The sequence below is a fragment of the Lissotriton vulgaris genome, chromosome 1_2, assembly GCF_964263255.1.
Source record: "Lissotriton vulgaris chromosome 1_2, aLisVul1.2, whole genome shotgun sequence".
Classification (NCBI taxonomy): domain Eukaryota; kingdom Metazoa; phylum Chordata; class Amphibia; order Caudata; family Salamandridae; genus Lissotriton; species Lissotriton vulgaris.
In genome coordinates, this window is record NC_141686.1 from 76,269,626 (window position 1) to 76,292,776 (window position 23,151).

At 51.4% G+C, this 23,151-nt stretch overlaps 1 protein-coding gene across 3 annotated transcripts in view; it reads right to left on the reverse strand.

Annotated features, from left to right (window-relative positions):
• KDM5A (lysine demethylase 5A) overlaps positions 1-23,151 on the reverse strand; it is a 937,903-nt gene that overhangs the window by 384,257 nt on the left and 530,495 nt on the right. For all 3 annotated transcript variants that reach the window (XR_015307532.1, XM_086952835.1, XM_086952834.1), the window contains one exon: positions 13,110-13,465. Coding sequence is in view for 2 of the 3 variants with exons in the window: in XM_086952835.1 (XP_086808961.1) it covers positions 13,110-13,465 (356 nt within the window). In the remaining variant the exon portion in view is untranslated. The remainder of the gene's footprint in view (positions 1-13,109; positions 13,466-23,151) is intronic.

The window sequence follows — 23,151 nt, forward strand, 5'->3', positions numbered from 1 at the left end:
GGTGGAGGATCTCTTGGTCCGACAGCCGAGGCCTTCTCCTTGATGCGCTGTAGGGAGTCCGTCACTTGCTTGGTGAAAGCGGCGGACAGGCGCGCCGAGTCGACGGGATCCTTCGAGGCCCCACTAGGAGTGGGATCTCGGGGTGCGCCGCTCTTGGCATTGTCATGTTGACGCAGAGTCTCGAGAACCTTCGGGTCACCGAGTCCTTTGTTGGTGTTGACCGCCTTCGGCATCGACTTACTCGGCTCGACCACCTTGACTTTAGTCTTCGGCGCGGCAGACTTCGTCTCGACGCCCTTGACTTGAGCCTTCGCATCGACAACACCCTTCTGCTTCTTCGGCGCCGAGGGATCCAAGGCCTTGGATCCGACCAAAGTAATGCGCACTTTCGGTTTCGAGGGGGGCGCCAGTGCTGTTGCTTGTGTCGAGACCGTAGGTTTCACTTTCGGTTTCGATTTTCCAGGGTGCGGCTCAATAGCAATGTCCGTGGCCGAGCCCGAAGGCGGGGCCGTAAAACCCATCGTAAGATCTTGGGTAAGGCCTAGTGGCGATCCCTCGACCTGAGCCTTATGAATCGTTACGGCCCCAGTGTCAGTGCGAGGTAGCTCTTCGTCCGAGCTATCCTCCATGGCCCCAAAGGCCCCGTCGTCTGTCCCCTACCTCGTCGACGACTTCTTCAGCTTAGAACATTTCGGCGTCCGCGTCGTAGTTGTAGTCGACGTCTGACGCGGGATTCGACAGGTTGTCACCGATGTCCCGGTTAGCTTCTTCCTCGACATCCCGGCATCGAAAATGTCTGCAGGCGCCGGTGCAGTGTGCTGGACCTCCTGGCGCGCAGCGCGTCGATGCTTAAGCGTCTTCTTGGACTAGAAGCGGGAACAAGCCATGCAACTGGCTTCATCATGGTCCGGCGACAGACACTTGTTGCACACCGGGTGGACGTCGATGTGGGGATACTTTGAGTTGCAGACGGGACATCTCGTGAACGGACTTCGGTCCATGATGAACAGTCGATAGGTTCAGAGGCGTCGACTGGGCCCTCCGCGCCGAAAGCACGCAGGTGTATGGAATCCGGCTCGGAACAGAGCTGGAAGAGTTAGGCACCGAACGAAGGACTATACCGACGAAGAAACTAAAGACCTTTTGGTCTTAAGAAAGTTCTTTATCGATTCAGACTAGAGGGAACCCAAAGACATCTGAACCCAATGGCGGAAAAAAACAATCTGAGGATGGAGTTGATGCCCATGCGCACTGTAGTCCAGGGGAGGAGCCACCTATCTCGTGATACTTCGAAGACTCTTCCAGGACAACAATGTGCGATCATCCGGACCCAACACTAGGCGGCGATCTATGCACAGATATGAATTCAGCAGCCCACATGCCTCGAACATTGTGTGCGCACATTTGTATGTGCTTGTGCATGTTTGTGCGTGTGATGGTGTGTGTGTGTGCATGTATTTGTGTGTACGTCCTAGGGTATTTCTGTCCTGGAGCATGTGATTGTATGTGTGCCTGTGTTTTTGTGCATGTCTGCGTGTATGATGGTCTGAGCGCATTTGTGTGTGCTTGTGCATGTCTGTACATGTGTTGATGTTTGCGTATGCATGTATTCTGGGTATATTTGCATTAGAGCATGAGATTTTATGTGTGCTTGTGTTCTTGGATGTTTTCGGTCTATGTGCTTGGGTGTGTGCGTCAGTGCGCATATGAGAGCGTTTGCTCACATTTGTGTGTGCATGTCTGTTCTTGTGATGGTGTGTGCACGCTGGATTTGTTGTTATCTGGCGGCTGCTGTCTTGGATATTGACTTTAACTGCCAGATGCCTGACCTTAGGATGGCCACCAGTGTACAGTAAAGTCCCCTGCCTGACCCCAAGATGGCTTCCATAGTGGCCCCCTATACGTTGTTTTACTTCCCTGGGACAACAATTGGACATTGACCAGATCTTGAACCTATCCCCTAACCTGCCTACACATCAGGACTTGGAACCTGCAGAACTTACCCCAGACTGTGGAGACCTAGCGATTTGGCTGATGCCCGATGGAGCTACCATATAGCTAAAGAGGATATGGGTTGTGGACTCCCCCAGCCCCAACTACAGGCACCTACCCAGACGAACCTTGGGCAGATTTTCCCCTCGTCTCTACGTCCTATCTTCCTCCTACCCCTTTACCCTATCCCCTTACCCTTCCTTGCTCCATTCACATTGTCCCCTATGTTCTTTAAATGCTTTTCCTCATACTTATGTATATTTTTAACTGATGTAAATTACAACATTATTATTCCTCATGTAAGGAGCTACGATTCCTTCGGGTCTAGCCAGTGCTATATAATAACTCATTAATTATATTTGTTCCCATTTAGTACCATTTCTCTAACTCCCTAGCTCCTATCCCCTCTCCCCTGAATCTCTCATCTTGCTTGCTAGTCTGCCTAGCCCCCTGTCCTTTGTGCTCTTTGACTAAGCACTCCTTCTCCCCTTGTTGGGGAAAGATCCAATATTTATACTCTGGAGTCTCAGCGAACCCGCTGAGAGAGTCCACACTGGCAAGGGAGCCACTCACAGCTCAGGTATGGGATGGCACCCCTTGCCAAAGCACTCCCTCTCCCCTTTTTGGGGTAGGATCCAGTATGTAGACCTTGGAGTCTCAGAGACCCCTCTGAAAGAGTCCACTGCGTAAAGGGAGCCTCCCGCAACTGAGATAGGGAAGTGATACCACTTCACCAGGGATCACTGCTTACTGGACTTTGGACGTTGCTTTGACTCGTCTACCGGTTTGTGTCCCCGTCGACCTTCCCCTCCTCTTTCCAAGCGGTGTCCTTCACCCTCCCCTCCTCTTTCCCGCTTTCATTACCTGTCTACTCCCCCAGCTCCTTCCCCCTCCCCTGAATTTTTCCCCCTGCCTGCTTTTACCCTTCGTATTCGTGCTTATTCTTTATCTCTACCTTACAAGTAACTATGTTGCCAAGCTCTAATAACTGTGTGACCTTTGTAACGATGTAACCTGTAACTATGATCTGATGCTCATTTAAAGCGCTCTGATACCTCCGGGTCTAGCCAGCGCTATATAAAACATTTAAAATAAAATAAAAAATAATAAACTCCGAAGACTGGATTTGTAAGTCGTGTACTTATCTGTGAAACTACATTCTTGTTTTCCTCCCACAGGATAACATGGTCAAACAAAAAAATGCACCACAGGATAACATGGTCAAATTAAAAAATGCTCTAAGTGTCCACTTTTTTGTGTCATAATTTTTTCACAATCTGGCGTTTTTTGCAAACATCTTGGTTTTAAAATAAATCTTGAGAGAAGCTTATTTTTCAACAATTGGTGTGGATCTCCTTTTTGAGTTGAGTGTCATTTTTTAAATCACTGTGTGCACAACAAATGTCTTGCACTCCTCTGTGTTAGGCCTAAGACTGCTCGACCACACTACTGTTGTCCTCCTTTCTAAATGATGGGAGACAAACGGTGGCACTATACCAGTCCAAGTCAACACCCTATGTCCTCCCTTGCAGGGTCCCACAGGGCTCGTTGCTCCGTCCAACACTTTGTAACATTTATGTTTCAGAACTGGCCCCATTGATCCAAGACTTCGGTTTTAGTCTTACGTCATACACCAATGACACCAAGTTGGTGGTGTCAGCGTATAAAGGACAAGCCTCCCTATCAATGCAGTTCCATAACTGCATGGTGAAAATAAATAGATGGATGGATAACCACTGCCTCAGGCTCAATTCCGGGAAAACCGAAGTGGTAATCTTTGGAAATCTGTAACCCAGATGGGATGTCCTTTGGTGGCCGGCGGAGATGAGGGAACTACCAAAACCAGTCCAGAAGGCAAAAAAACCTGGGGGTGCTGATCGATAATAAACTCACTTTATCTCAGCAGCCCAATGCCATTTTCCCATCAAAAAACTGAAAAACGTTTTACCATACATTCCTGATGACTCCAAAAGGACAGTAGTGACTACCCTTGTGCAGTCTAGACTAGACTTCTGAAATCGACTCTACCTAAATATGCAGAAGCAATATTTAAAAAAGCTCCAGATGATTCAAAACGCATCTGCTAGACTTCTAAGAAATATCCCTAAATAGAGTCAGTAACCGAGGAAATTCGAAGACTTTACTGGCTCCCGGTGGCACAGGGCATTCAGTTCAAGACACTATGCTTAGCCTATAAGGCCTTGCACAACACCGGACCAATGTATCTTAACCCCTTCGCTGCTCATGACTCAGCTCGTCATGAGGCACGGTTGAGCTGTGCTAATGACTAGCTGAGCTCGTCATGAACAATGGAGTTCAAGGGATGTCAGCACTCTGGGGGAATTGCCTTAGCATTGAAGGTGTTAAGAAGCTTTTCTCCTGGTGTCACCCAGCAAGACAACTGCATTCTTCAGATGCCAGACTTATGGAGGTTCCAAGGATCCGGACCTTATGCTGGGGAGGCCGCAGTATCTCGTACGGAACGGCAACATTATGGATTAAGTTACCATCCGCTATTAGAAATGCTGGTTCACCTTAGAAAGGACCTTAAAGGAAAATGCTACTTCCCAGTATGCATCTGTTATTGGCAAGAGGAACTGCAGAGTTGTACACTGTGCATAGATCGCCACCTAGTGTTGGGCCCGGATGTTTGCAGTTTGTTGTTGTCCTGAAAAGTTCTTTAGAAGTCACGAGTTAGGTGACTCCTCCTCTGGACCACATTGCGCATGGGCATCAGCTCCATCCCCAGATTGTTTTTCGCCATTAGGGAAATGATGGAGCTTTGCATTGAGCGTGTACAACTCTGCAGCTCTACAGGCCAAGAACAGATGCATACTGGTAAGTAGCATTTTCCGTTCGAGGCATATGAGCTGCAGATTGTGCACTGTGCATAGATTGTATAGCACCCACTCTTAGCGGCGACCACCCCTAACTGTTGCAGTAGTTTGGAATAATGTTTTGAGAACAGCCTGGCCCACACTAGCTTGTTGTTTTGTTTGCACATCTACACAATAGTGTTTTGTGAATGTGTGCGGTGTAGACCATGTAGCTGCTCTGCAGATGTAATCTAGGGGAATGTTCCCTAAAAATGCCATTGAAGCCCCTATCTTTCTGGTAGGGTGGGCGTAAGGAGGAACAGATAGCGTACGTTTAGCTTTGTGGTAGCAAATCTGTATGCATTTGACAATTCATCTCGCTATCCCAGATTTTGAAATGGGATTATCCTTGTGTGGTGGTGAGAAAGACACAAAAAGTGGCTTTGTCTTACGAAAGGGTTGTGTTCTTTCTATGTAGTATAGCAACGCTCTTTTGACATCTAATGTGTGAAGAGCTCTTTCTGCTACTGACTGTGGTTGCGAGAAGAAAATGGGCAGTTCCACAGATTGATTGAGATGGAATGGAGAAATGACTTTAGGTAGGAATTTTGGATTAGTACACAGAACAACCTTATTTTGATGCATTTGCAAAAAGGGTTCTTGAATGGTTAGTGCTTGTAGTTCACTAACTCTGCGCAGAGAAGTAATAGCTACTAGGAACACAACTTTCCATGTTAAAAATTGTAATTCAAATTTGTGAAGAGGTTCGAAGGGAGACCCCATTAGCCGTGTGAGAACAACGTTTAAATTCCATACAGGTGAAGGTGGTACCCTGGGAGGAATTATTCTTTTAAGGCCTTCCATGAATGCTTTAATGGCAGGCACTCTGAACAGAGATAGGTGTTGTCTGTTTTGCAGATATGCTGCTATTGCATCAAGATGTAGTCTAATAGACGTATAGGCTAAGTTACATCTTTGAAGATGCAGTATGTTGTGTTGAATAGCCACATCTAAGGGATTAATATCGTTGTTATGACAATATATTACAAATCGTTTCCACTTGGCTGCATAACATGCCCTAGTGGTAGGGCGTCTAGCTTCTTTAATGACATTCATGCAGTCTGGAGGAAGGTTCAAATATCCAAATTCTAGGACTTCATGAGCCAGATCGCAAGGTTGAGCTGAGCTGGGTCCGGGTGTCTGCTCTCCACGGTTCTATGTTAAGAGGTGTGGAGATAGGTGCAGTTTTTGGTGTGGTACCACAGACAGTTGTAGCAGTGTGGTGTACCACGGTTGTCTGGCCCACGTTGGAACATCGTGAAAGAGCTCTCCAACCCCAACGCCGGAAACAACGACATCACCCCATCGCAAGACCTCTGCAACTCCCTCGCCACCTACTTCCACAACAAGATCGCAGACATACACAACAGCTTCAGCAGCCAACCGACGCACGCCACGACCGCAGCAACGCCACCCACCACCACCCTCCGCGCCTGGACCCCGGTCAGCACCGAAGACACGGTCCGCATGATGAACTCCGTCCACTCCGGATCTCCAACCGACCCCTGCCCTCACCACGTCTTCAACAAAGCCGACGCTATCATCGCACCCCACCTACGGGACATCATCAACACCTCCTTCGACTCCGCCACCTTCCCTGAGAGCTGGAAGCACGCCGAACTCAGCGCTCTACTCAAGAAACCCACAGCGGACCCCACCGAACTCAAGAACTACCGCCCCATCTCGCTCCTCACGTTTCCTGCAAAAGTCATCGAGAAGACCGTCAACAAACAGCTGGCCGCCTTCCTCGAGACGAATGGACCCCTCACAGTCCGGCTTCCGAGCCAAACACAGCACCGAGACCGCCCTCATCGCTGCCACCGACGACATCCGAGCCCTGATGGACAACGGAGACACAGCGGCCCTCATCCTCCTAGACCTCTCCGCGGCATTCGACACAGTCTGCCACCGCACCCTAGTGCATCGCCTCAGCAACGTCGGAATCCAGGAGAAGGCACTGGACTAGATCATCTCCTTCCTCAACGGAAGAACGCAGAGAGTCCACCTACCACCGTACAAGTCAGAGGCCACCGAAGTCATCTGCAGCGTCCCCCAAGGATCCTCTCTGAGCCCCACCCTCTTCAACGTCTACATGAGGTGGGCGTAAGGAGGAACAGATAGCGTACGTTTAGCCTCGCGGCCATCGCACGCCAACACAGCCTCAACATAATCTCCTACGCCGACGACACCCAGCTGATCCTGTCCCTGACCAACGACCCCGCCGCCGCCAGAGCCAACCTGCACAAAGGGATGAAAGAGGTAGCCGAGTGGATGACGACCAGCCGCCTGAAACTGAACTCAGACAAGACGGAGGTCCTCATCCTGGGCTCCTCGCCCTCCGCCTGGGACGACTCCTGGTGGCCCCCCGCCCTGGGCACCGCACCCAAACCGACAGACCACGCACGCAACTTGGGCTTCATCCTGGACTCCTCGCTCTCCATGACCAGACAAGTCAACGCCGTCTCCTCGTCGTGCTTCAACATCCTGCGCATGCTACGGAAGATCTTCCGGTGGATCCCCACCGAGACCAGGAAAACCGTCACCCAGGCCCTCGTCACCAGCCGACTGGACTACGGCAACGCCCTCTACGCCGGAACCACCGCCAAGCTCCAGAAGAGACTCCAGCGGATCCAGAACGCCTCAGCCAGACTCATCCTCGACATCCCACGCTACAGCCACATCTCCGGACATCTGAGAGACCTGCACTGGCTCCCCGTCAACAAAAGAATCACCTTCCGTCTCCTCACCCACGCACACAAAGCCTTACACAAGCAAGGCCCGAGCTACCTCAACAACCGTATCAACTTCTACGCTCCGAAACGCCACCTCCGATCAGCCAGCCACGCCCTCGCCGCTGTCCCCCGCATCCGAAGAGCGACAACAGGAGGAAGGTCCTTCTCCTACCTGGCCGCCAAGACCTGGAACTCCCTCCCGACCGACCTGCGCCTGACCCAAGACCACCTCTCCTTCAGGAAGAAGCTGAAGACCTGGCTATTCGAGCAGTAGCCCCCCCCCCCCACCCCCCCCCACCCCCCCCAAGCGCCTTGAGACCCTACGGGTAAGTAGTGCACTCTATAAATGTCTTTGATTGATTGATTGATTGATAGGATGAGGGTCAGAGAATGCTGCTGTAGTTTGCGTACTACTAGTGGCATGAGAGGTAGAGGTGGAAAAGTGTACGCAAATTTGTTTGACCAATTCATCCATATCGCCTTTGGACAGTGGGTATGGATATCTGGCAGCGAAGCTTGTGTATTTTACATTTTCGTGGGTGGCAAATAGGTCTATCTGAGGTTGTCCCCACATCTGAAAGAATGGCTGAAGAACTTGCATATGAAGTTCCCATTCGTGGGTCTGTTGTGTTTGACGACTTAACAGATCCGCTATAGTATTTTGTACTCCTGGGACATGTTGGGCTAGAAGGAATATGTTCTGAGGCATGGCCCACCTCCATATATCCAGTGCTAGTTGATAGTTGCAGGGAGTGCGTGCCTCCTTGCTTCTGTATGTAATACATTGCTGTCATGTTGTCTGTCCGGACTAACACAGCTTTGTTTGCTACTTGCTTCTGGAAAGCCTTTAGTGCCAGGAATATTGCTAGTAACTCCAGATGATTGATGTGAAGTAACTTTTGTGCAGTGTCCACCTGCCTTGCATGGATTTTTGCAGTAGGTGAGTTCCCCAGCCGGAGGGCGATGCGTCCACAGTCAAGATTATTTGAGGAACTGGCTCTAGGAACAGTCGTCCCTTGGAAAGGTTTTTGGTGTTCCACCACTGCAGAGAGCAATGAGTCCGACTGTCTACTAACACTAGGTCTGTCAAATGACCTTGAGCCTGGTTCCACTGACATGATAAGCATTCTTGTAGCGGACGCATTTGAAGTCTTGCATGAGGTACTATGAAGATGCAAGAGGCCATCATCCCTATGAGTTGCATGAACACTCGTGCTGGGAGGTAGTGTTGTAGCTTGTTAGGAGATTTTGCATGCTGGCTATCCTTGCTGGAGTGGGATAAGCTAGCGCTGTTGAAGTGTTTATTGTGGCATCAAGGTACTGTTGTACTTTGGATGGTTGTAGATGGGACTTGGTGTGGTTTGTTGTGAACCCCAAGTTGTGGAGCAGCTGGATGGCGGCATGAGTGTGTTTTACGCATTGATTGTGTGAGCTGGCTTTTATGAGCCAGTCGTCGAGGTACGGGAAGACATGGATGTGCTGTCTTCGTAGATGCGCTGCCACCACTGCCAAGCACTTGGTGAACACCCTTGGTGCTGTTGTGACTCCGAATGGGAGTACTTTCAATTGGTAGTGCTGTCCGTCTATTACAAGCCTGATATACTTCCTGTGAGCCTTGTGAATGGGAATGTGGAAGTATGCGTCCACGAGGCCTAGAGTAGACAGGAAGTCGTCTTGTGTCAAGAGAGGAAGGACTTCCTGGAGTGTGACCATGTGAAAATGGTCTGACTGTATGTATATGTTCAGGGGTCTGAGGTCTAAAATAGGCCTTAGAGAGCCGTCCTTCTTTGGAATTAGAAAGTAAAGAGAGTAAACCCCCTTGTTTTGCTGGTGCTGAGGAATTAGTTCTATTGCACTTTTTTTCTAGCAGAGATGCTACTTCTTGCTTTAACAGTGATAGATGTTCTTGTGACATTGGATGCTGTTTGGGTGGTATGTTTGGGGGGGTAAGGGGGTAGATGTTAGTTCTAGACAGTAACCTGACTGAATAATTTGTTGCACCCACCTGTCTGATGTGATGTTGATCCAGGCAGGCAGGAATTGTTGGAGTCTTCCCCCCACAGGAGTGGAATGTTGGGGGGGGGGGGGGGGGGGGGGGGGGGGAGGGAGGAAAGTCATTGGGTAGGGGTTGAGGCAGAGCGGGAGGTGTCGTTTTTGCCTCTGCCTTTGTTGTTATTACCCCTGTAACCCCCTCTCTGGTAGCCCTTTGTGAATGTGGATTGGCCAGGGGTTTTGTAGGAAGAGAGTGGATAGACCAATAGGTGCACTTGCATTATTTGGCTGAGGCCCAGTTACTTACACTATGGACCGAAAGGCCTTGCATAGACTGCTAGCGAAAGAAGAAATCCCTACGGCCATATCCAAACTGTGCTACTCTAGGGTACCAGGTTCTGATGGGTTCACCACAGCCTTCTATAAGTGCTTTGCCCAACACTTTATCCTTTGCTCCTTTAAATATATCAGTAATGCGGGGAGTTGGATTTAGGAAAGTTCCCCTTTCTGCATGGTCACCCCCTAACCCATTTCCTAATACTTGATGCCAAACTGACTGAGCTTGTGCTGGGATCCTGCTAACCAGGCTGCAGCACTTCTGCTCTTTCCCAAAAATCATACCTCTGTTTCCACATTTGGCACAACCTTGGCCTACCAGTTAGGCCCTTGTAAGGGGCACCTATGGTACCGAGGGCATGGTGGCCAGGGAAAGGCCTCTGAGTGCTGCAGCATGTATTATGCCACCCTGAGAGACCTCTAACCACCAACATGCACTACTGTCATTGCAGCCTGCATGTTTTTGGTGCAGCTAAAAGTGAAGAGTAGACATGGCACACATCCCTTTGTGTTATGCCTACCCAACACTGCATGAGGCATAGGTTAGTCACCCTTGAGGCAGGGTGCACTACACCTCATGCATCAAGTATCTGAATCGTATCAGGTCTCTCATCAAGGGTTGCAGTATGGTGTAGGGATTTTAGTCAAAAGTTTAGCACTTATGTTAAGGAAGGAGATTGAGCTATATAATCCACAATCGTCAAGGTCCTTACTAGGTTTGAAAATCAAGGATATGTTGGATTTTAGCCTTTGTGGGTGTTACCCTACTGTAGGAAGCTAGCTCTGTAAATACTATACCAAAAAAGTCTATTGAGTCCTCAAAGGTATGGCAGAGGTTAAAGTAGATAATACCTTACTCTCAAGTTAGTGGTAGCTGGGCTGAGCATTTAGGCTTATCAGAGGGCTGTGTTAAGCATTTATTGTGCACACTCAGGCAAGCAATTATGTCACACACTTAAAGACTGAACACAGACGTAATATGTAATTTTATTTCTAGAACCAATAACTACTTAGTTGTAGTTAAGGGATTCTTTCAAAGCAGCAATACTTTTCGAAATACTGTGTTTTTTTATAAGCATGCAAATTACTTTGCAGTATAGAAAATAAATTGTAAACTTGAAATTACTTCTGATTATTTTCTAGTTACTTTTCAGTTACTTTTTATTAACTTAATGCAAAACAAATAATATAGTTTAGGTGCTGCGGTACATTAGTAACACGACAATTAGACACTAAGTTACTTTGTGGCAATGTAAGGCAGAACCAACATTTAGAACATGTTTCAGTAAAAGGCCACACCATGCAATCCGATGAGAAAAACGAAGTTAGTAATTGCAGATATGTACAACGAATTTTGGTGTGGTCCTTTTGGGAGTACAATCAAGGTTTCCCCAAAGTTCAATTCTGCACTCAAGGTGCACCACCAATGGCAATAGGGGGCGCCAGGTGCAGAGTGAAGGGGTGCCAATGCTAGTCAATGGGGACTAGGGCACATTGGTTGGAGGATGCGTACAAGCAAGTAACGAGGTCTTGGAGGACAATCTTTAGGAGCTGAGGTAAGTACAAATGGGAGGGGAGTGGAGAAGACCCAGGGGGTGTGAAGGTGACCAAAGAACCAAAACTACAACACCAATGGCACAGAGGCGGCAGGGTGCAAGGTGCTAACACAGCGTCGGGTGACCAATGTTAACCTGTGGACAGCGTCAGTTCCGGTTTCAGGCTGCAGGCTCAGACCAGGAGGTCTACTCAGCGGACCCAGGAGCCAAGTGGGGAGGTGGAGAAGCCAGGCGACATCCAGACTCCATTGGTTCTGGTGACCAGGATGCAGGGCCAGAGGATGCAGGGGTGTCTTTGGACATTGGGTTTCTCCTCACTGGGGAGGTCGGGTCAAGGGGGTTCTTGTTGCAGAGGTTGCAGGCGTCGACACCAAGGCTGGGAGATGTCACCCCCTCAATGGATTTGTCCTCAAGACCATTGGGGAACCTCTTCTGGACCGGTGGGCCACCTGGACTCAGGTCGTGTGTATCGGGTGCAGAGTTAGGTCTGGAAGGTGAGTGTTCACGTTTCAGCAGGGCCCTGGAGTTCTTTTTGGAGACAGAGTCTCTGTCTTTGAGAGTATTCAGTCTTTTTCAAAGCTGATCAGTCCTTACAGGGTTTTTGGAGGTCGCTGGTCTTCAGGCTGGAAGTTGTCATGCTGCAGGCGTTTCTTGAAGGTGCAGGCAGGCTGGTAGGGCTGGGGAAAAAACAGTGGTAGCCTGGATCATCTTCTGCTGCATTGTGTTCTTTGCTAATCTTCTTAGGTTGTCAAGAACTCCTGAGCTGGGTTAAGGGGTGCCCCTAAATATTGTTTTTAGGGGCATTACTGGGGTAGCAAGGTAGTAACAAATGGGCTGCTGACCTTAGGAAGACTACACACTTAATGTGCTCAACCCAAGTGGGGGAGTGAGCATAATCCCTGACCCTGATTAGAGGGTGCCTTCCATGTGCAAGATTGCGAGATTTAAGAGTGAGCTTCACTTCGCCTCCCCCACCTGAGGGGTGGTGTCAGCAGAGGTGAGCATACCTTCTGGGCAGTCCTGATTTCCCCGCCTGTCTTCCTGCCGAAAAGGGGGTGAAGCTCTTGAAACTAACACGAGGCAAAGAAAAAGATTTCGCCAAACAGTGGGGTTGTCTCTGGGAATATTGTGGTAGAGACTTTAAAGAACTTTCTTGCAATGAGAAGCTCTATGTACAAAAACTTTCAGATACTTTCAAATAGGATGATTATTATACAGGCAGAGGACTCCAAGACTCCACCTTTAGATGGCTCGAAAGGGTGGAGCAGCGAACTTGATGATTAATGCTTGTTCTTCACTTCTGGGTCTTCTATGGTATCTCCTGTCTACCTGTGGGCTGTTGCGGATTTATTTCAAAATGTCATAAAAACTTATTTCAACTTAAAACTGCACCATGCAAATTTAAAATTCTTCAACAGATATGAATTAAAAAATCCAATAAATCATTTGGAAACCACTTTGTGCTGCTTATGTTTAAACAGATGAAGTTAATCTTCAAGAACATATTAAGTGCGTATGCCACTAAAAGAAGATATAATTTATTTTGCCATACAAACCAATTTGCATCTGGTGTTACAGACAAAAAATGTGAAACATTTTTGAGAGAGGGAGGACACATAACTTACCTAGATTGTAAGCAGGCTTTTGCTTTCTCTTCCCACTTTTCGGAAATAGTCAGAAGCTCCTGCAGCTCAGCCATTGCCTTCTCAACAGCATGTTGAGATGCCAGCCCAACACCAGAATCAATCAGCTTTTTCATGACATCTAAAGTGACCCTCTGATGGTCTGAAAGAGTAATTCGAACCTCATCCAACCAACGGGCTTGCTGCAGCTCCTGCTTTAGTCGGGGCAATTCGGGAAGTTCAACATAGAGACCAGTCCCCATGTCAATTAGAGCTTGCAGTTTACTGGAATCTGGGATCTCATCCATCCTGGCCTCCTGAGCGCGTTCAAAAAACTCTTCCACATCATCCAAAAGATTCTGAAAAAATGTATTGCAAGATCACTAAGCACATAAAAAAAATAACACGCAAAGTGCAAAAAACTGTTTCTCAAGCACTTCAAAAACAGCTCATTAACTCAAATATAGTAACAAACGGCAAATTTAGTATCACAGACTGTGGGGAAATTACTCACTCATTTCAGACCTTTGTGTATGCTTAGTCCATAAGAAAAGTTAAGTTACTTATAACACTAGTTCTGCAGACTGAAGCGCCTCTAAATTCCAATTTTGTGCATTACTCCGCCAACTAGTGACTGGGTCTGGATTTTCAAATGAAAAATGTATTTGCACGATTAGCGAAAATCATTTAAATAAATGTATTAAATAGGAAATACAACACAATACAATAAAATATTTAGCAACCTTAAACACCAGACTACTGATGCAATTTAACAGACAATCATTTACCAAAGCATAAAAGAGCACAAACGTTTAGGAACACAATTGTCAATACAATCTGGGAACTGACGTGAATATATAAACAGTAATGCACGTTAGCATAGGATACAGACCTTCAAAAGCATAGTTAAAGTACCTGAAGAATACAAAATATAGCCAGCTCCAGTCGCCAAATAATTAAAATTCCTCCTTGTAGGATTTTCCCATCTTCATAAGTTTACCACTCCTTAGGTGGACAGGGGATTCATGCCCTATTGTGTAATATTCACTCACTACATAAGAATGCTCTCCATAATTATTAAGTGTTAGGTGAGGGAAAGACTGATATATTTTCGTTAGTTCAGCGGTCGATGCTGCACTAGTGGGTCCAACTGGCTACTACATGTTGCACCTGGATAGAGTAGGGGAAAAGGGTGTCAAGTTCGCTATTATTTATAAGCACCTGCTTAAGTTCTCCATGTTTGACACTGAGGAATTGCTGGGTGCAGAATCTACGGGCTTTTATATTATTTTATGTATTTTGATATTTCACCCCCGCCCCAGGAATTTTGGGGATTTTCTGTCCTCATTAGATGAGTTCCTTTCAAAATATATGATAAAATGCAGTCTTTGGTGATTTGAATATTCGCACAAGTTACTACTTGTGTAACGATATATCTGTAAGAGACATTAGTTAGTGATAGATTCCTTACCTTAGAATATCCCCAGGCGTCAGACTGGATCCGGAAAGTTTTGCGTAGCAGTAACCTTGCGCGTCGGTAGGCGTCGTCTGCGGCTCCGCGTCCGTCGTCGGCGCCGTGATGACGTCGTCGGAGTACTTAGACGCCGCCTCCGCGTGCTGACGTCAGTTCTTAGCCACAGCTTTTCCGCGCCAGAAGCGCAGAGCCATGACAAAAACCGACACTGGTGCCAAGAAACTAGGGCCCTGAAGGGGAATTTACCTTAACCCTAGATATCGGTTCGCAGAACGGGGAGAATGGGTGGGTCGGTAAGGAATCTGTCACTAACTAATGTCTCTTACAGATATATCGTTACACAAGTAGTAACTTGTGCATCTGAAAGAGACACGTTAGTGATAGATTCCTTACCTTAGAATAGATACCCCAGCAATACCATCCCCGTGGTGGTGGGTCTGCGAACCAATATTCACACCAGAAAGTCCTGGAGAACGGAACGGCCGAAGTAGCCATCCCTCCGGACTTGACTGTCCAGGCAGTAGTGCCTTGCAAACGTGTGCAACGAGGCCCACGTAGCTGCCTGGCAGATGTCCTGCAAGGGCACACCGCTGCCCAAGGCAGTTGTAGTGGCCGTGGCTCGAGTAGAATGAGCCCTCAGCCCAACAGGGGGTTCCTTCTTAGCCAAGGAGTAACACGCCTGGATGCACATGATGATCCATCGAGAGATGGTCCTCTTGTGCACCGCTTTCCCTTTCTTAGCGCCCGCGTACCCAACAAAGAGTTGATCATCCACCCGGAATTGGCGTGTGCGATCCAGATAGAACGAGAGCGCACGTTTTGGGTCCAGACGGTGGAGCCTCTCCTCCTCTCTCGAGGGGTGCGGAGGCGGAAAGAAGGTGGGCAATGTGATGGACTGCCCAATGTGGAAGGCCGTGACCACCTTAGGCAAGAAGGAGGGCCTAGTCCTCAAAACAACCTTGTCCGGATGGACTGAAAGGAAAGGAGGCTTACAAGAAAGAGCCTGGAGCTCACTCACTCTCCTGGCAGAGGTGATGGCTACCAGGAAGGCAGTCTTCAAAGAAAGAAGGCGAAGAGGACAGTTGTGAAGTGGCTCAAAGGGAGCACACATCAGAAATGTGAGAACCAGGTTCAAGTCCCACTGAGGCATCACGAAGGGAACAGGAGGAAAAGTATGAGTGATGCCCTTCAGGAATCGATTTACGATAAGGGACTTGAACAAAGAAGGTTGGTCAGGCAGCCTCAGAAAGGCTGAAAGAGCCGAAAGATAGCCCTTGATAGTGCCCAGAGCAGAGCCCTGCTGGGCAAGAGAAAGAAGGAAGAGAAGAACCTCAGAGAGAGGGGCATTGAGGGGGATCCACAGCCTTTGGTGTGCACCATGCCACAAATCTGTTCCACCTGCAGGCGTATACCGTCTTTGTGGAGGGACGCCTGGCTGCCAGAATGATGTTGCAAACTTCAGGAGGCAAGTCAAATGGCCTCAACTGCCGCCGCTCAATCTCCATGCATGGAGGTGGAGACTGGACAGGTTTGGGTGGAGGACCGTCCCCTGCTGCTGCGACAGAAGGTCCCACTGAAGAGGCAGACGAACCGGGGGATCGACTGACATACTGAGTAGCTCGGGATACCAGTACCTTCGTGCCCAGTCCGGAGCCACAAGGATGACTTGTGCCCGGTCGCGCTTGATCTTCTTCAGCACTCTAGGCAGAAGAGGTATAGGCGGAAAGGCATACAACAGACCGCAGCTCCACTCGCGACGAAAAGCGTCTCCGAGCGAGTGCCGCCTTGGAAATTCCAACGCGCAGAACTGATGACATTGCGCGTTCTCTTCGGTGGCGAATAGATCTAACCAAGGCTCTCCCCATCGCAGAAAGGGGCCTTGCGCCACGTCCGAATTCAGACGCCATTCGTGATCCATCGAGCACCGACGGCTGAGTTTGTTCGCCCTGGCGTTCAGAGAACCTGCCAGGTGTTGAACCACCAGAGTCACCCCCTGATGTTCCAGCCATTGCCAGAGGCGCAGAGCCTCCTGGCATAGGGTTCACGACCCCACCCCGCCCTGTTTGTTGCAGTACCACATGGCGGTGGTGTTGTCCGTGAACACCTGCACTGCACTCCCTCGGACAGACGGGAGGAATGCTTTCAGTGCCAGACGAATTGCCCGGAGCTCCAACAGATTGATATGGAGCCGGGACTCCGCCGGAGACCAGAGGCCTCTGATCTCCGCCTCTCCCAAGTGGCCTCCCCAGCCCTGGAGGGACGCGTCCGTCACAACCACGTGCTCCGGTTGGGGAAGGGAGAGGGATCTGCCGTTTACCCAATCGCGGTCCGTGAGCCACCACTGCAGCTGTCTCGCAGTGCCCTCCGAGATTAGGACATGGTCGGACAGGTTGCCCCGGTGCTGGGCCCACTGAAACTTCAGGTCCCACTGCAGAGCCCGCATCCGCCACCGTGCGTGATGCACCAGAAGGATGCAGGAGGCCATCAGCCCCAGAAGCCGCAGCGTCAACCTGACCGAAACCCGGGATAACGGCCCGAAGATCGGAATCAGGGCCTGTATATCCCGAACCCGCTGTTCGGGCGGGTAAACCCGAAACTGCGCCGAGTCGAGAACCGCTCCAATGAAAAGGAGCTTCTGAGAGGGGCACAGGTGTGACTTCGGCACATTGATGGAAAATCCCAGCCGGTGCAGGAGATCCGCCGTAGTCTGGAGGTGGTTGACGACTGCCTGGGGCGAGCCCGCCTTTAACAACCAGTCGTCTAGGTAGGGGAAGACTGAAACCCCTAACCTGCGCAGGTGAGCTGCGACCACCGCCATCACCTTCGTGAACACCCGTGGGGCGCTGGTAAGGCCGAAGGGGAGCACGGTAAACTGAAAGTGCTCGAGGCCTACCGTGAACCGCAGGTAACGCCGGTGGGCCGGCAGGACGGGGATGTGGAAGTATGCGTCCTGCAAGTCCAACGCTACCATCCAGTCTCCTGGGTCTAGGGCAGCCAATGTGAGAAGTTGGCCTGATATGCAGTGCTCACTATTCTAGTGATCACTATGTATCAGTCCAAACGACCCTTATGGTGATTGGTTGTAAGTCAACCTTAGACCAGCTATCCTAGTAGCGTGGATACGAGCAGTCTTCGGGCTAAACTCTAGAGGGCGTGTTAAGCCAGCTGTTATACCATCACATATACCCCTTGAACACCAAGTGAAAGGACACCACACAAGTGTTATGAAAATAAACAGTGTATTTATTTTAACCGCTTCGCCGCGGCGGCTTTTCCCGCTGTGCGCGGCATTTTTAAAAATCCCGCGTAACGTGACAAAGCCAGCTCGTCATCCGCGCAGCGCAGGTAACGCCCATGACGAGCTGGCTTTGTCATCCGCGGGGAAGGGGTTAAGTCACAACAGCCCTGTACTCTTTATGAGGACAGGGTACTAAGCACACAACAAAACTCTTAGGAAAATACTTCAAGTGCACAATCTACACAAATGCCCGAGGGCACGGAAAGTTTAGTGTTCTCGGGCGAACCCGATAAGGTAAGTCGGAAGCGACAGTGACTCTGGACCCTTGGATAATGAGGCTATGCGGGCACCGAAATGCCGAAGTTACCTAGCCCAGGGGCTGCGGCTGCATACGTCTTTACAGACGTCGGAAGTCCTCGCTGACGAACCAGGAGCCGGAAGGAAGGAGTTGCTGGCCGGCGACCAGTGGAGATAGTTCGTAGAGATCCAAGCCTGGATCAGAGATGGAGGACACCTGAAAGCAGAGGGGACCAAGTTCGTAACTACTAGCCAGTAGTCAGAGGGTACCAGGAGGGCACCGGATGATCGTCACCTCGACTAGGTGAGTGGGCGACGCTAGGCTCTGCAGGCTCACGGACCAGGAGGCGTTGTCGGCGACCAGGATGGAGGTGCGAGCTGTCCCACGAAGGTTGATGCTGTCGGCGTCGCTGGGCCCAGGATTGGGGCAACAAGCTTTGGCAAATTCAGGGCCACGTGGTGGACCTAAAATGGCGTCTTGAGTGGACCAGGAGGGTCCGGGATGCTCCTCTTTCAGAAGGGAGCAACGGTCAGTCTGGAGCAACCAGACCAACAGCGTTGTTGTCGGGCGTCGTCGAGAAGGCCACAAGCCAGCGGGCTAGTAGCCAGACAACGTGATGGGCAGCAAAAAGCAGAAGGGCCCCACGCAGATCGTGGAGATGCTGGGAGGCTGAACTTCGATGCTGGAGCTGCTCAGGGTCGGGGCTTCTCAGACCCCAAAGCACTCACCAGAGGATCCCTCGGCGGTCGTGCTGGTTTAGAAATCGTGCAGGTTCTGAAGATGGCCGGTCCCTCGAGGTCTCGTCGCACCCACGGATCTCAGCTGAGCTGACGATGTGGGTAGAGGTCAGAGGTGCCAGGGAAGCCGGTTCTCGTCGATCTGGGCAGTCGGATTCCTGAGGAAGGACGTGCAGCAAACCGCAGAGTTCTTAGATGGTGCCTGCCGATGCAGGGTGACTACTCCTTAGACACAAGGGAGAAATCTTGAGAAGAGTCTTGAGTTTCCTTTCGTAGAAAGTAGTTCTTGATTCAAAGATGATCTAATTTGGAAGCGTCCCCGCTCCTGCCTTTATCCTACAGAAAGGGGTGGGTACGCGACTAGGTCCTGCCCTAGGGGTGGGACCAGGAAGGGGGGTGGTTACACCCCTCTCCCATGCCGGACTTTCCCCAGGCCAGGGGCTGGTGTGCCCCTGGAACTGGTTCTAGCCGGCAGATGAGTAGTGAGCACCGGGGTGCCACTCAGCAGTCACCTTCCTGTAAAGCCCTGCCTACCCAGGATACACAAAACCCTGTCTGGGATGGTGCTAGCACCGTCCCTGACAGGAAACCCTCTGTCCAAGCTCTCCTCGCTGGAAGGACTCCCAGCAGCAGGAGGTCAGACTTGTGTCTGTGGTGGCAGCATCCATTTTGTGGAGCTGAGGCTTCGTTTAACTTTAACCAGGGTTCACAGTTACATACATGTCGTGTCCCTCTAGAAGGGTGGAATGCTAACCCCGTCGCCAGAATTGGCGAGGGGTTAGTATTCCAATTCGTATGACAGCTTACTCGACATGTTTTGATAAAGCAATACCAAAGATAGCATTTAACCGCGAGGATTATAATGCACTTAAGAGTATATGGTATGCGTTATCATGGAACAGCTAGTAGGACTTGGTTCCGCAAGCTGCAGACGGGCTCAGCTCATGCCAGAGCACCATCTCACACGATTCCAAGCACTCTGCCTTCAGGATTGTCAAGGCCTGCCATAGGAGTGACTGATAGGAATCTGTGTGTCCATTTTTAGGGTTAGATATAGGTATACTATATCTAAAGCAAAGGGTGATTACACCACCTTGCCCCAGCTGTCGTGCAGCCAGTTGTGTCAGATTTAGATGGCCATCCAGGGGTGGCATAATACATGCTTCAGCCCCTGGTAGGCCCTGGGTGCACCTATGCCCTGAGTTACAGGGTCTGACAAGATGGCCCAGTACCAATTGGAAATGTACCTAAGGTACATGGAATCCATTTAAGAGAGAGAGCAGTAGGCCTGGGGTCCTGAATAGCAGGGCCCCAGGTCAACTAAGTCAGAAAACCAGCAAAACACCAGGAAAAAAAAGTTGGGGGTAACCATAGTCAGGTATCTACCTTCCTACAGCCAAGACCTGAGCTAGTGTCAGCATTTTGAACTTCTCCTTCCGGAGGAAGCCGTTGACGTTCCTCAGATCCAAGATAGGGCGTAGGCCCCCTTTGCCCTTCTTGGGTACCAGGAAGTAGTGGAAGTAGCAACCACGTCCTACTTCTGGCCCAGGAACGCGCTCGATGGCCCCCTTGGCCAAGAGGGCCGACACTTCCTCCTGCAGGAGCCGCAAGTGATCCCCCGATACGCGGTGGTGTTGCGGTGGCATGGCTTGAGGGGTCGTCTCGAAGGGGGGGGAGTAGCCCCTTCGGACGATCTGCAGCACCCACCTGTCCGAAGTGACTGTGAGCCAGTGAGAGTGGTGATGGCGAACTCTGCCTCCCACTGGCGTCACATGGGCCGAAAAGCACGGACTAGGAGGGTTTAGAGGCGGATGCTGCGGGGGCAGGTGTGGACTGGCTCCGCTTGTTTCCCCGACCACCTCCACGGCGGATTCCACGGCCGCCGCCGCGCTGGACGACAGTTTGCAGCGATTGGCTGGCGGCACGTGTGGGGGCGCACCTTCCCTGGCCACGAAAGGGGCGAAAGGCACCCATTTGCTGGCGCGGGGCCGAGAGGCCCAAGGACTTGGCCGTAGCCCTGGAGTCCTTAAAGCGCTCAAGCGCGTGGTCTGCCTTGTCGCCAAAGAGGCGACGGCCATCGAACGGCATGTCCATGAGAGTATTTTAAACGTCTGCCGAGAAGTTGGAGGATCTCAACCAGGCGTGGCGTCGTATCGCCACCGTCGTAGCCATCGCTCTGCCCAGCGAGTCAGTAGTATCCAGTCCGCACCTGATATTATACTTCGCTGCGTCCCGGCCGTCCAGTAGGGCTTGGCCGAGTTTGGCCCGTACCTCCAACGGACACTCTGGCAGCACTTCCGCCACCGTTTCCCACAGAGAGTGGGTGTAATGGCCCAAGAGGCATGCGGTGTTGGAAGACCGCAGTCCCAAGCTAAGGGACGAGAACACCTTTTTGCCATAGGCCTCGTACCTCTTGGATTTCCGATCGGGGGGAGCCGTCGGGAAGGCGGTCTGGGAGTTAGAGGCCTGGATAACCAGACTCTCGGGGGTGGGGTGGGTGGACAGGAAACATGGGTCGCCCGGGGCCGGGCGGTGGCGTCTGGCCACGTTCCTATCTACAGGCGAACCTGTAGCGGGCCTGGACCAAGTGCCCAAAAGAACGTCCGTCAAGGCCTCATTAAACGGCAGCAGAGGCTCCATGGAGCATGACTGCGGCTTAAGGACCTCAGTGAGGAGGTTAGTCCTCATGGCCGCGACGGGGCGCTCAAGGCCCAAGGCCTTAGCAGCCCTCATCAACACCACACTATATGTAGCGCCCTCCTCCGAAGCCAGGGTAGGAGGAGAGACGAATCCAGTGTCTGGAGAGGTGTCCAGGCCACTGGCCTCCCCAAGGTCTCCTGTCCAGTCCATGTTAGACTGACATTCCCTTGTCAGAGGGTCCTCAGACCCCTCCCAATTCTCCTCTTCCCCCATCTCCTGAGATTCAGGGTCATAAGTGAATGAGGACGGTTCATAGAAATGAAAATCTCCGAACGGCGTCGAGAGCGGCGCCGATAGGCGTCGTCCCGACGTCGGAACCGTTTGAGAGGAGGCATCGGGGCCAGCGCCGCCCGAGGACGACGCCGGAGGGGACACCACACGGACCGACCCCGGGGGGGTCGTAAGGTCCACCGGGGACGGTCCATCGCCCGAGGAGGGTCCAGCGGCACCCCGCGGCGCAGGGCCCGAAGGCACCTACGATGCCGGGGCCGCTGTACCCTGCGGCGCAGGGCCCGAGGGCACCGGCGGTGTCGGGATCATGGGGCCCTGCGGCGCGGGGCCCGAAGGCGCCGGCGGCGTCGAGGCCGAAGCACCTGACGGCGTCGGGGTCGTAGCCCCCGACCCATTAGGGCCCCCAGACGGGTTCACTGGGCCGCGGAACCCGTCGGAGGAGAAAGGGACCTCATGGCCATGAGGAAACGCTCGATCTCCTCCGGCGTCGCGTTCAGCCCAGGGACCGGGGGGTATGGGGCCGGACGCGGCGCCCGCGACTCCCGAGGAGCCGCGTGGGCGGTGTCACCCGAACCCCCAGCCGCATCGCGCGAGCGTCGGGGGGAGTCGGAAGAGCGATGATGTCTCTTCGACTTCTTGTGCTTCTTACCTGACGACTTGGACCCGGAGGAGTGGCGCCGACTCCCGGAGCTGTGACGGCTCCGTCCCCGCGACCTGTCCCTCGACCTCCCGTGGGACCGGGACCTCACACGGCGCGGGGCCGACTGGCGGATTTCGAGTTGCCTGCAGGACCGCTCCCGCCTGGCCTTCCTCGAAAGGGCCCGACAGTCGGAGCAGGCCTCGTCGTCATGGTCGACGCCCAAACACATCAGGCACAGGCGGTGGGGATCCGTGACCGACATGGTACGGTCGCACTCGTCGCAATGCTTGAATCCGGGCATCCCTAACGGCACAGTCGGAGTCGTAAAGACTTCGAAGTGGATCAAAAAAGATCACAAAAGTTTACTCAAAAAGTGACTAGGGAACTGCTCTTTCCAGATCTGCGCTGGCTGGCGCGGAAAAAAGAAGAACTGACGTCAGCACGCGGAGGCGGCGTCTAAGTACTCCTACGACGTCATCACGGCGCCCACGACGCCGACGACGGACGCGGAGCCGCAGACGACGCCTACCGACTGTAGGAAGGTACCTCTTGACTATGGTTGCCCCCAACTTTTTGCCCTGTGTTTTAGCTGGTTTTTGACATAGTTGACCTGGGACCCTGCCAATCAGGACCCCAGGCCTACTGCTCTCTGTAAAATGGATTCCATGTACCTTAGGTACATTTCCAATTGGTACTGGGCCACCTTATCAGACCCTGTAACTCAGGG